The sequence below is a fragment of the Vulpes vulpes genome, chromosome 12 (assembly GCF_048418805.1).
Source record: "Vulpes vulpes isolate BD-2025 chromosome 12, VulVul3, whole genome shotgun sequence".
NCBI lineage: Eukaryota > Metazoa > Chordata > Mammalia > Carnivora > Canidae > Vulpes > Vulpes vulpes.
In genome coordinates this window covers 181,250,176-181,263,684 of record NC_132791.1, presented here as the reverse complement: position 1 = coordinate 181,263,684, position 13,509 = coordinate 181,250,176, and the positions used below count along the sequence as shown (strand labels likewise).

Here is a 13,509-nt window from a genome sequence, read left to right as displayed (position 1 = left end):
GATGAAATAGTGAAGGATGAGTGAGAATAGAGAGGGCTCAGCATTTTGTGATGTAATTCATGGAAATAAGAAATGCAGGAGGGGAGGAGCTTATGAGACTGTTATTTTAAAATGGCATCCTTTGTAATAGATGGGATTGGCGTGAGCAGCCCATGTGGCTGTGGGGCAGTCACACTGTGAAAGTATATCCACAGGGAGAGGAATGAAAACCAAACTTTAAGAGATACAGGGCAAAACAAAATGTATTTGTGACATTGAATGATGGGGCCATTATAAGGGTCACCACAATGAGGGCACAGTGGTGATGTTTCTACTTTAATCAGATCTGTATCTGGATTCTGGGATTTCTCAGTTCTAGAAAATTGTAGTTGAAAGGGAAAGGACTTAGACACAAATAAAGAGAGTATGGGTCTTGGAGAAATCACTTTTTAGTTATGGGAGCTTCGGCAGCTTGAGCCTGTGGTGATTAAAGAGCAGAACAGAACTGATGGCAGATGCTTTGGACAGATGGGGATAGCAGGGAAAGGGGTTGCTTATGCCAGCTTGTGGCGTAGTGTGGAGGTTAGGGTTTTCCTTTCGGATTCTATTGGCACTCGACGCTTTATGAAAGCTCCGGGTTCTGTGGAGGTGGAGATTTGGGGTTTAGTTTGGTGACTGTCTTTACAATGGTGCACTCAGTAGTCTTGATAGAATGACTCCTTTCAAACACTGAAACAATTGTACATGTAAGTTTTGTATTAGATGAAAATAGTTCCAGAACTGAAGTACAGAATTTATATAGCATTATGCTTCATGTATCACAGTGTTCTGAAGTTATTATGTACCCTTAACTTTTTAAAAATATAGTGAAGATATTGGTCTCAATGTTCTTTGGGCTTCCCTTCTTATTTCCCCTTGTGTATTAGTTCACTTCATTCTGGCATCTGGTTCTCTCATCCTGCCAAGATTATAGCCACAAAGGCCCACCTGACCTATCTGCAGGTTTAACCTTGCAGATTAGTTCTTTCTGGAAACATCCTGTGCCTTGGCTTCTATAATGCAGAATCCCAGTGTTCCTCTTTTTTCTGGCTTTATTGATATTTATTATTTAAAAAATAAATCTGACCCATGCAAATATACATATGACTGTATTATTTAACAAGATGCAGAAATAAATAAGGCAGTCAGGAGAGGAATTATTAAGGAGATGACCTTTCAGCAAGGATTTGAAGATGAGGGCTGGCCATGAGGATATCTGGGAAGAAGAACATTTGGGCCAGAGGAATGGCTTCTGCCAAGGCCTTTAGAGTTGGAGGAAGGGTAGGGAAGCTAGTTGGACTGGTGTGGAGGGAGTGGTGGGAAAATAGGAGATGAGGGCAGCAATAGGTGGGGCTGGATTGTGTCCATGAACTTAAGCTTTATGCATTGCAAGATTATTTTATTGGATCCATGCTATTAATTTGAAATATGGTTTATGTGCAAATTGAACTTTATATCCTTATCTCACAATCCTCTTTTTTTAGTGCTTTTTCTCTGAAAATTGATTTGGTCTGAACGATGACAAGGAACAACCTACAACAATGTAGATGACACTCAAAAGCATTATGCTAAGTGCAAGAAGCCAGACACAAAAGGCTACATTGTGTATGAATCCATTTATATAACATTCTGGAAGAGGCAAAATTATAGGGATAGAAATCCAATCAGCAGTTTCTAGGAATCGATGGGGTGGGTGGTGGGATTAACTTTAAAAGGGCACCAGAAATGTTTGGGGGTGATAGAAATGTTCTGTGTCTTGATTGTGGTGGTTGTTACATGATTGTATACATTTGTTACAACTCGTTAGACTGTACCCTTAAAAAGGGTAAATTTTACTCTATGTAAATTATACCTTATTTGTAAAAATCATTTTAAAAAGTCTGTTGGTTTGACATTAGCATAGCTATCCCGGCTTCCTTTTGTTTGGTATTTGCTTGGCATATTTTCCTCCCACCCATTTAGTTTCAACTTTTTTGCTCCTTGTATTTTGGGTAGGGTTGCTTGCAGTGTCATTTAACTGAATTTTTATTTTTATATTTTTCATTTTCTTTAAAGATTTTTATTTATTCATAAGAGACAGACACAGAGAGAAGCAGAGACACAGGCAGAGGGATAAGCAGGTCCATGCAGGAAGCCCAATGTGGGACTCAATCCCAGGACCCCAGGATCATGCCCTGGGCTGAAGGCAGGCGCTCAACCACTGAGCCACCCAGACATCCCAAGAGTCAGACACTTAGCTGACTGAGCTACCCAGGCACCCCATAGGGTTTGTTCTTTTTTTTTTTTTTTTTTTTTTTAAGATTTTATTGATTTATTCATGAGAGATATCTAGAGAGAGGCAGAGACACAGGTAAGGGAGAAGCAGGCTCCATGCAGGGAGCCTGATGTGGGACTCGATCCCAGGACCCCAGGATCACGCCCTGAGCCAAAGGCAGACGTCCAACCGCTGAGCCACCCAGGGATCCCTTAACTAAATTTTTAAAACACCAGCATGATAGCATCTGTTTTGAAACTGCCACAGGCCATTTATGTGTCATTGATTCTTGATATCCTAGGAGTTGTTTTCACCATCCTCTTGACTTTTCAGTTTCTGTCAGTCCTGCCTTCTTTGTTTTGTTTCGTATTTATAGGCTGACTTTGCACTTTAAGCCTGTGTTTGCTGTGCCTTTTCTTGGTCTTGATGAATTGAAGTCATCTTAGACTCGCTGATTATTTGACAATGGACTGTGAAATTCTGCATCCAGCGGTGTAAAGAGAATGGGAACTTATTCACTTGCTCCCTGTCTGCAGATTTTGTTTGACTTTACTTTTTAGCGCATCTAATGTGTTGGTTTTTTTTTTAATGTGTTGAGTTTACTTTGTGTAGATAAATAGCGTTTGAAAGTATAGCATTTTAGTGGCAAAATGACACAAAATTAAAAAGATGAGATTAGTGAAAACCTAGGGTGGGATGTAGTGCAAATAATTACTTTATGAAGGAGAAGGAGAAAGTAAGACCAGATTTGTTTGTTGTTTTTGTTCTTTTTTTCTTTTTTCAAATTTTTACCTTTAAAAAGGTTTAAAAATGTTTTAAGTCCTATTACTCAGTTTTGCTTTACGCTTAGAAAAGAATGAACTGCAGGCTATTGAGGAGTAACTTCTTCCATCTACTTCTTTTTGGAAGGGGAGAGGGTGCAGGGGGAGTGGCGCCAGATTTGCAGCCAAATACCATGTTAAAGGCATCTGTGCATTATTTATCTTTCTGTCCTTAGCGGAGCCTAGAATAGTGCCTTGCTGCACGTAGCAGCAGCTCAATAAATATTTGTTGAGTTGAAAGAGTCTTGTGTTCTTGGTCCTTATTTGCCAAAACTTCGGGGTGGGTCTTGCTACTAGTTTACATTCCTTGGCGCCACGACTCCTGAGAAGTGATGATTTCAGGGGCCCAGGGTGTAGGGGAGACTTTTTATCAGGACTGCCTTGTGCTTTCCAAGGCTGAGCCTAACCGCCAAGAGCATGGTGGGTTCCCACTGCCCGCTCAGTCTCTCCTGTTCTGTCTGTTTTTTCTTCATGACTGATATTCCCATATTGGGCCCTTTGCGTGGAGTTTTCTTTTCAAATCCTTGCAACTTTTAAGGTTGACATTGCAATCAGACATAAGTTGACACATAAATATGTCTTTTTTGGGGAAAAGAATATATAAAGTCCCTGTACCTGAATTCTACTGGAAGAGAATGATACTTACCCATTAAGAACAGTACTACCTCACTTATATACAGTTGAAATTCCCAAGTGATTGTTGAATCTTAGACCTGTGTCTCATAAAGGACTTCGCACCACAGAAATGCAGTTGCTGTGAGATGAGCCCTGACCACACAGAGCTGTACCACACCTGCTGCATAAGACCTTCTGAAGTCAAATAGGGCAATCAGAATTTGGGCCAAGGCTTGGAAATTGACAGTTATTTGTATTGAGAGGCTGTATCAGTTTTCTACTGCTGTGTAATAAATCACCACAAATTTAGGGCTTAAAAGGATCATGTTTTTTTAGCTCGCAGTTCTGTAGCAGCACAGTGTTGCCTGGTTGGCTCGTCTACTCAGAGTCCCACAAGGCCAAAATCAAGGTATTAGCCAAGCTGCATTTAATCTGGAAAGTCTAAGGAAGGCTTTGCTTCAAAGCTCATCCTGTGGTTGGTAGACTTTAGTTAGTTGCCGGTGTAGTTACTCACTGTTAACTGGGGCCTCTCTCAGGTCTGTAAGGCCACCTGCATTCCTTCTCATGTAGGGGCCCCCTTGAGCTTTGGGTCTCTCTGATTTTCTTTTTTGCTCTCTACTTCTGACACCTGCTAGAGAAAGCATAGTGCTTTTAGATTGTGCAGTTAGATCAGGCTGCTTGTATGAACTCCCATTTCTTAAGGTCACCTGTGCTGTATAACATAATCAAAGGTGTGATCTTTTGTCTAATTCACTGGTTTTAGGCATTAAGGTAGGGTATCTTTGGGAGGAGGGGTCATTTTAGAAACTCCATCTGCCGCAGAAGGTGTCTCTAGAGTCTCACGTCTTGTCACTCGCCTACTCTTTACCTGTTAAGAGTGTGCTTGAAAATTACAGCAAGAACAAACAAAAACCCACACCAAATAAAACTTGGTTGGATTTGGAGATTGTCTCACAATTTTAGTATATGTGTGTGGGCATGAGTCTAGTGAAATGATTTTTATGTCTAGACCCTGATATTAGAAAATGTTTTCACATGATGCTTGGAGCTGGTCTTTCGGGAAGGCGGTAGTTCTGATGCTTCTCAATTACCTCTTAGACTCTGGATTCCATCCCCGGGCATAGATTCCATTCTCTAAAGGGATGGCGGGAGATGAGGAGGTGATGAGTGACTGGACTGCAAAGAATATAGGCGGTACTAGATATTACAGGTCCAAGAGTGCTTTTGAACTCGACAGCCTGCTGCTTTTATTCATTCAGCAAAAAAGTTTATATGCCTTCTTGTGGGGCCAGGCACATGCTGGGTGCTGGTTATGCAAAGAGTCCCAAAAGAGACATGGTACCTGCCCTCATGGACAGGTTCCTTATTGAAGATAGACATCAAACAAATAAACACGCAAACAAATACATAATTGCAAGTAGAAGTGCCTCAAAGGGAAAAATTAGAATGCTTTGTGAGAGAATGCAAAGGAATTTACTATAGCCTGGGAGAGGAGGCATATAGATCAGGATTTGGATTGGGCATCCAGAAAAGCGTATGCCAAGCGAATAGATCAGCAAAGGCTGTGGATTATGACCAGGAGCACTTCAGGGAGGTACTCTGAGGACTGTCCAAGGAACATACTATACTCTTTTTGGAGCTGGATTTCTGCCTTTGTGACTTGCCGGGTCAGAACACAGAAATAACTGCCGAATGTACTACTGACCCCAGTACCTCAGGGTCCCCTATAGTCCTTGTTGGTCTGAGGCTGTAGTGCAAGGGATGCTCGAACAAGAGATGATTTCAGGAGGAAGAAGGTGGAGACGCCCTTCTGGCTTAACCTGTTCAAGGTGGGGCTCTGCCTCCCTTTCAAGGTCTGCCCATACAGCTTCCTCCTGTGTCGGGGGAAGCTGGAGGCCCACAGTGCCTACCACAGGAGCATCTTGTGCCCTTGTGCCATCTCAGGCCATGGGACATATCAGGTATCCACTGCTGCAGCAGCTGGGTAGAATGACAAGTGAATTAATACTTCCCCTGAACTTCAACTCCCTTTCATGTGTGGGAAGGTGTTTGTGCATTCTTTTCTAGTATTCTCGACCTACAACATGGGATCAGGTTAGATGAATCAAAATGTAGTGTATGTTCGGTAAACTGAGTCTTGTAGTCTCCCAAAGCTGCCGCTGTTGAGAGGATTGCTCTGTACTCCAGGTTGGGCAAACGTAAATCAGTTGTCTTTCCGAAATGTAGAATGGACTTGGCAGCAGTTTTATTTTTACCTTTCCTGTCATTTCTGAGGCTGGCAACCTAGAGGTAGGGTGTGGAATGGAGCTATAAATTACCCTTGGAATGACTAGAATGGTCCCATTTTTAACTCTTAATTGCACCTTTCCTTTTCACCTCTCTTTTTTATCCCTCCCTTATTTTTTTGTTTCCCTGAATCCACATTTGAATGGAGAGGAAGAATTGAGGGTGTAGGTGGGAGCAGGTTTGCTTATCGATTCCTTTCTGAATGATGGAAACTGTTTCTTTTCCCATCGCCAATTCCCAATCTCCCCCCACCCCGCTCCGGCTTTTTTTCTTTCAGTGCTTCTATTTTAAGTGCCTGTTTTTTTGCTGGTTCTGTCTTACTGGAAACTGGCCCAGCCTCACTCAGTTTTGTTTCCATGCTGCTATTAAAAGACAATGCCCAGTAAGAGGCCTTGGAGGAGGGGCAGGACAGCCACCCTCTTGGGTCAAGTCATCAGGCAAATATCAGTTTCCTGAATTGGAATGTGTGAAAGGTTATAAGTATATTAGGTGATTTTAATCTCTGTGTCAGTTATTGATTTGTTTTTGTAAATGGAGGAAAACTCACTGTTAGTTGTTATACCTGAAACTTCTCATGTGCTGAGCTCAAATACTAAGGGGCCTGAATCTGAGGTCCGAGAATCTCCCTTTTGTATCCCAGGCCTCTTTTTACCAGGATAGAAAGTTATGCCCCGCACCCAGTGTCCAGTCAGCTAGAAATTCTCGACACTGGGGAGAAATGTGTTCCTGGCCTTTGAAGAATCCTCTCATTTATTAATACAGAGTGTTTGGAGAGTCTTGAATATCACCTCAAGTACATTCTTATCAAGATTCTTGTTTTCTGTGTTTTTTTTTTTCGAGCATCTTCCCACAAGTTACTTGTCTTTTAAAACTTTCTCACTTTTATTTTTTCTCATGTGATGAACTGCTTTTGCAGTGTCTGAAATATACAAATTGATTTTTAAAAATTAGTAATTTTTGTACAGTAAAATTCATCCTTTGCCATGTATAGTTCTGTGGGTCTTGACACAATAGCATGCAGTCCGGTAACTACTGCCATACTCAGAAGATACACACAGTTTTATCTCCCTGAAAATTTCCTTTGTGCCTCTTTGTAGGCACCCTCTCCTTCTACCTCCAGCCCCTGGTGAACACTGATCTGTTTTCTTTCCATACATTTGCCTTGCTTTTTCCTCAATTTTATAAAACTGGAATGAAACACTATAGTTTCAGGTCTTTATGGTCAGCGTAGCGCATTTGAGATGAATCTGTGTTGTTGCATGTATTAGTTTGTTTGCTTTTATTTGCTGAATACTATTCCCTTGTATGGATGTACCATAGTCTGTCCATTCGTTCACTAGTTGAAGGACTTTGGGTTGTTTACAGTTTTGGAAATTATGAACAAAGTCACTATAAACATTTGCCTACAGGTTATGGAAACACGTGTTTTCCTTTCTTTTGGGTGAAAAACCTAGGAGTAGGATTGCTGATTTGTATGCTACGTGCATATTTAACTTTATGAGAAACTGCCAAACCGTTTTCATTTCTTTTCTTTTTCTAACTGCTTTCTAAAGTGGCTGTACCACGTTGCAGTCCCTCCAGCAGTGTTCTAGAGTTTCAGGTGCTTTGTGTCCATCCTCCTCAGTACTCCCTGCCTTTGCTTCTTTTGTCTGTTTTTACTGTGTCCATTCTAACAGGCATGTGATAGTATGCCATTGTGATTTTTAAAAAATATTTTATTTATTCTTGAGAGACACAGAGAGGCAGAGACTGGGAGAGGGAGAAGCAGACTCCCTATGGGGAGCCCCATGTGGGACTCCATCCCAGGACCCTGGGGTCACGACCTGAGCCAAAGGCCAACACTTAACCACTGAGCCACCCAGGTGCCCCCTGTCATTGTGATTTTAATTCATATTTCTCTACTGACTAATGAGGTTGAACCCCTTTCCTGTGCTTATTTGCCATTTCTGGATCGTCTCTGGTGAAATGTTTGTTAAAATCTTTTGATTACTTTTTATATTGATTCGTTGTTACTGAGTTTTGAGAGTTCTTTATATTTTCTGTATCTCAGTTCTTTATCAGATATCTTATTTTGCAAATATTTTCCCCCAGTCTCTGGATTGCCTTTTTGTTTTCTTGACAGTGTCTTTGGAAGAGCAAGAATTTTGAATTTTGATGAAGCTACCAACTGCTTTTAAAAATCAATTTCCACATGAAGACTATGATAGACTTTTTAATCTCAAATTCTGAGCCACTATCAAATTTTGAATTCCACTTTTAATTTGGCAAAAAATTTTTTGTTCTGGCTTGTGAGCCATTGGTTTTTTGGACGTTCATTTTATTTTCACTTATGTTACCAATGCTAGGGCTAGCCTCTTTTTTAACCAAAGAAACAGAGTTTTGTTTACTGCACATGAATTATTGCATATGTGATGATGGCCAACAAAGCTGCGCTGGAGAGACGGTGCCAGGTTGTCAGCAGGCTCACTCATTGGTCAAGTGGCTCTCACATGTCGGCATTGTAGAGTGTGGTGCAGGTTTGTGTCTGAGCAAGATTACAGATCACTGCATTTCCATGAAGATGTAAACTTCTGGAGGTCAGGGACTCTTTCTGTTTTTGTTTTTTAACGTTTACTACTTTTTAAAAGGGTATGATAAAGGATATGAATTAGCAGCCAGATGGAAGAGATACATAAGGTGAGGTATGGGGAAAAGGTGGAGTGCTCCTGTGCCCTCTCTAGGCATGGTACTCTACCTACATCTCCATGTGTTTACCAACCTGGAAGCGCCAGGGACCCTTTCTGTTTTGTTGCTAGCCCTGAAATAGCCCTGAAACAGGACTTAGTGATTAGAAAATGATCGAATGCTATTCAGTGGCTTTCGTGAAGTGTGACACAAGATGTCCCAAAGCAACCAAGCTGTCAGAGTACAGCTGAGGACTGAGGCCACCTCTGTGAATGGCAAAGCTTGAATGCTAAGGGACTAGCCCAGAGCCCTGTCTGGGGGATTTCACATGCAGCAGATCTGCTTCTGGGAGTGTGGAGAGAGAATTCCAGGGCCCTGGCCTTGACTGGATTTCTTATGGAGGCCTCAGGTTCTGAGAGAGGAACTTAAATAAAGATGATCACCCCAGCATTCTGAGAGGGGCATGCTGTAAGGAGAGCTGAATCTCTGTAACTAGATAACTTGAATCCGTTGTGGAATTTTGCTGTTCCATCTTCTTCTCACTGCCCCAGGGGCAACATAATCCACCCATGCTCCCACCGCCACTGCCCATCCCCACCCTCAACATGGTGGCGGGATCAGGCCAAAGTTGAAGTCACTGGCAGAGCCGAAGCCAGGCTGCCTGTGGTGGAGCCCAGCTCATCTCCACCCCATCGTCTCGCTTTTTGTCTTGATACTATTTTGGATTTTGGTGTGTGGTTTCAGCATTTGGGCCAGCTTTTAATCACGACACAATCCCATCTTGTAAGGGTTGAGTGAGTCCTCCAAGAGGGGAAACTGGTGAAGACAAGATTTTCCTCAACTGTTGAGGCCTTCTCTTCTTTCTGAGTGTCTTATTTTAAAAGTAATTCAAGGTGAAAAAAGGTGGAAAGTCCCGATTTAGGGCAAGGGAAGAATCTGGGGTGTGTGTGTGTGTGTGTGTGTGTGTGTGTGTGTGTGTGTGTTGGGGGGAGGGTGGAGGTGGCCGTGGGCTGCGGCCAGGGAGGCAGCAATTCATGCCAAGTGGTCCCAGCTGCCCCTGGTTTACAGGCTAATCCCAGCCCTGCTGCAGCCCATCATTCAGGGCAAGCTGCTATCATTAGTGGTTAAACATTTCTGAAAGTATTCTCTCTCAACTCTGCCCACATGCCCTTTCGGGGAAGGGAGGGAGGAGCCAGGAGAGTTAATGGGGCCCACCCTGTTGTCAAGTCCAGCTGCTCTTCGGAGGATAAGAAGCCTTCGACTGGAAGTGATCATGGGCTTGTTGGGGAGTGTGTGTGTGTGTGTGTGTGTGTGTGTGTACACCAGTGTCGCCTTTTCTATGCTGCCCACACAGCCTGCTGCTTCTTGAGTGATACAGCCCTCGGCTGTGGGTTGTGTGTACCAAATCAGAGAGGCTTCTTTGTCCTTTTAAGGGTATTTTTGGCTGAAATAAACCTTTTATTAACCAATTTTATCTCTGTCAAGCTCTCGGCCCTCAACACGTACACACACATTCACTAGTGTTTGAGGACTGTCTTTCCCTTTGGAACTAATCTGGACTCATTCTGCTTTTGATGAGGAGTTGTGGTAAAATGCTCAATACTAACATTTCTTCCCATGAAGTGGGGACTTTGAAATATTTTTCTTGACTGAGGTGTGGTTGACAGCTTTTGATTTATGAAATTAGCTCAGGGAAAAATAAGATGGAAAAAGAGAGTCCAAATTAAATCTGTATTTCCATAGCTCACTTGTGCCCTCTGTATCCATTTTTAACTGCCATGCAGTCTTTAGGTATGAAGAGCTCCACAGTTTGCTAGGTTTCTTCTTTCCTTCCTACCTTCCTTCCTTTCTTATAGTTGTGCTCTAAAAAAAATTGTTTTCCTCCTTAAAAAATTGTGTTTTTTCCTTACTCGAAAGTATACAAGTTCAGGAAAGAAAATTAGAAAACTCTAGAAGAGCACAAAAGGAAAAGCTAAGGGAATTCATATTCACAAAAGTCAGAGATAATCACTATTAATATTTTGGCTTATGCCCATCTTGTTGGAAAAAGTCTGTTTCTTGTGCTGGTGAAGGTAGTTGGTGGGGGCACTTCTTGTTCCCCTAGGAACCTTCGAGTTTGTTGTATTGTGGGCTTGTCCCAACATACTGGATAAGAGAGTCTCACAAGCAGAGGTGTTCTGGTTGATATGGAGCCTTGTAGCCCAGCGGGAGGCCTTTTTCCATTAGGGCTCTTCATCTCACCATCGGTCGTGTGCCCAGTGAAAAGAATAGCCTGGAAAGGGATTCAGTTCCAGTCCAGGCTACCCACGCCCAGTCTCCAACCAAAGAACATGGACTCTTGATCTTAGATTGCGTGGATTTGAGGCTTGCTCCACTGCTTATTTTCTTTTTTTCTTTAGATAAGGAAAAATAAAATAGGCATAGTAACAGTAAGCTCTTTCTAGGGTTACCATGTTAAATGAGATAAAACACATAAAGTGCATAAAATGCCATGGATATCTGTTACGTAGCGTTCTGGCTCAGTGCATGTTCTATACTTCTATTGTTATTGTTATTCCTTTTGATAGTCTTTCTCGTTGCCCCATGTACATGGTACAGATTGTTTGTGACCTCTGTTTCTCTGCCTAGACAGAGGTGTTGTTTTCTTTCCTGGATAATATTTAAATACTCCCACTTGAAAACTAATAGTTAATGACTAAGTAGGAGAATAATCTCCTTTGACAAAATGGCTGGACTGAGGGCAAGGAGGGTTAGACATTTGCACTGAGTGAATGAAGTCAGGCTACTAAGGACTGTGAGAATGCATACTGCCTACTGTTCTCTGAAGTTGTCAGGTAGATTCTCTGCTCCTATAGATCCCGCCATTTTCTGTGATGTAGATCCCTTTGTGCTTTGTTCCTCATTTATTTGAATGGACCATCAAGTCACCTTTTCTAGATAAAACATGTCAACACATTGGCTGGAGTTGTCTAATGCCCCTTGACTTCTTTTCCCAAGGGTAATATGTTTCTAGCTATAGAGAAAATGGATTTGGATGAGTTTTGAGCTCTTTTTACCTAATGGGAGAATTATGTCATCTGTAGCCTGTCCAGTGATTCTTGTTTATTTATTACATTTGAGCCCAATAAAAATAATGTGATGGTCACAGGATATTTTGCCAGTTATTTCAGATGTGGGGGCAATTCACTCTGGATGTGTTTACTTCAAGTGGAAAAGTTTACCCAATGTTGCCTTCTGGGCTGTTACCAAGAAGGAGGCTTACCTGAGTCTCTGTTTAGAGCCAGCTTCTGTGGACTCAAAGACTAGAGGGGCTATTTAAAGTCTTATTTCCAATAAATAGTGAGAGAGGGAATACAGTGACTTAGATGGGACATCCCTCTTTCTTTTTCACAGTGACTTATATCTGTCTACTTTATATTTTGAATTTCCAGGACGCACAGACATTCAGGTGGTTCAGCCAGAACAACCACAGCAGCCGGTGAGCAAAGCCCCGGTACTAGCAACCGGCACCGCCAGCCCGTTAAGAACCCAACCCACAGTGGCTTGGCCAATGGCACAGGTGAGTGACAGCACAAAATACCAGGCTGGACTAAAGCAGTGGCTTCTAGGCTCATATGGAGTCAGGACTCTGCCAGCTGCCAGAATGTAGGGTGGGCAAGAGGAGACTCTAATACTAAAATGAACTTGGATCCATCAACTTGGATCCATCAACCTTTCCACTGGCCCATCTTCTTTTGTCTCTGGCATGTTCTGTTCAGCCAAGATCATTCTCCATATGACTGTACTCTTCTAAAATATTGCTTTGCACAAAAATAAAAAGTATTGGTTTTTAAAATTCATTTCTTGTCGGTACTGGGGGAAGGGGGCTGTCTTATTTGTATATGACATATTTTTTTATTTCCTTCATTTAGGGAAATGATCAGACTAGGGAGAAAGAAGACTAAGTATTATTGCTCAGAGCTGAGTTTGAGAAGATGGCAGCACTGTTGGGTCGGTTGGGATGCTGACTAGGGGCAGAGCCAGGGTCAGGTGGCTTTGGGAGGGTGGGGAGTTGGGAGGGTCTGTGGGGGGGCACGTTCCATGGTTGTTCCAGTGGGAGTATTTGTCCCATTTGAGAATACGTAGCCCTTCCATATCCAGAGAACTTTTCTGCCCTTGGTTCTGCTTCTCTGTAAGTGGGAAGGGAAGGACCTCTTTGAAAACAAACCAGTTTTTGTCATGCTTTCCTTCTGTCTCGTCAGGACAGTGTCGAATGAAAAAGGAAAAAAAAAAGGTTCACTTTTCTAAACATATTGAAGATTGTCATATCTTGAGTGGCTGGCAGCCATTTGGTAATTTGTCTTAATTTGAAGGAGTTGGGAAAGGACTTGGATGTTTGCTTCAGTAAATTGTAGATGGGGGAAATGCAGATGTTTACATCAGTAAACATGGAATAGCTCTGCAGATGCTTGTGGTAGCCGAGGTGTGGTGTGAAGATGGGAGATCTGGAGCCGCATTCATTCTTCACAGAGCATTTCCATGGTCTTGTTACTGCCCTTTGTGAGACGAACGTACTGAGTAGAAAAAAATCAAGTGAGGTTACTTTCTAGTGGCTTTCAGTTCTCTGGCAGCACCGTCTGAGGGTTGCAGAGCCCCCTTATAGTTACAGTGTAGTTAGACCATTAGGTACAATGGACTGCAGGGTAGAGTGGCATGTCCTTCTGGGCTCGTGTGTGGTGACCGGACATTGTCCCTGGAGTTTGGGACCTGCCTGCAGGACTTGAGTTAGCTAGCTCACCCTGAGCCTGAGGACGAGGATGAGCTGGAGATGAGGAGTACAAGCAGCTTCCATCTCAGCGTGCCTGGTGCTCC

At 42.6% G+C, this 13,509-nt stretch overlaps 1 protein-coding gene across 4 annotated transcripts in view; it reads left to right on the top strand.

The window, feature by feature from the left end:
- WWP2 (WW domain containing E3 ubiquitin protein ligase 2) overlaps positions 1–13,509 on the top strand; it is a 143,115-nt gene that overhangs the window by 76,860 nt on the left and 52,746 nt on the right. For all 4 annotated transcript variants that reach the window (XM_072731606.1, XM_072731607.1, XM_072731603.1 and 1 more), the window contains one exon: positions 12,090–12,217. In XM_072731606.1, the coding sequence (XP_072587707.1) occupies positions 12,090–12,217 (128 nt within the window). The remainder of the gene's footprint in view (positions 1–12,089; positions 12,218–13,509) is intronic.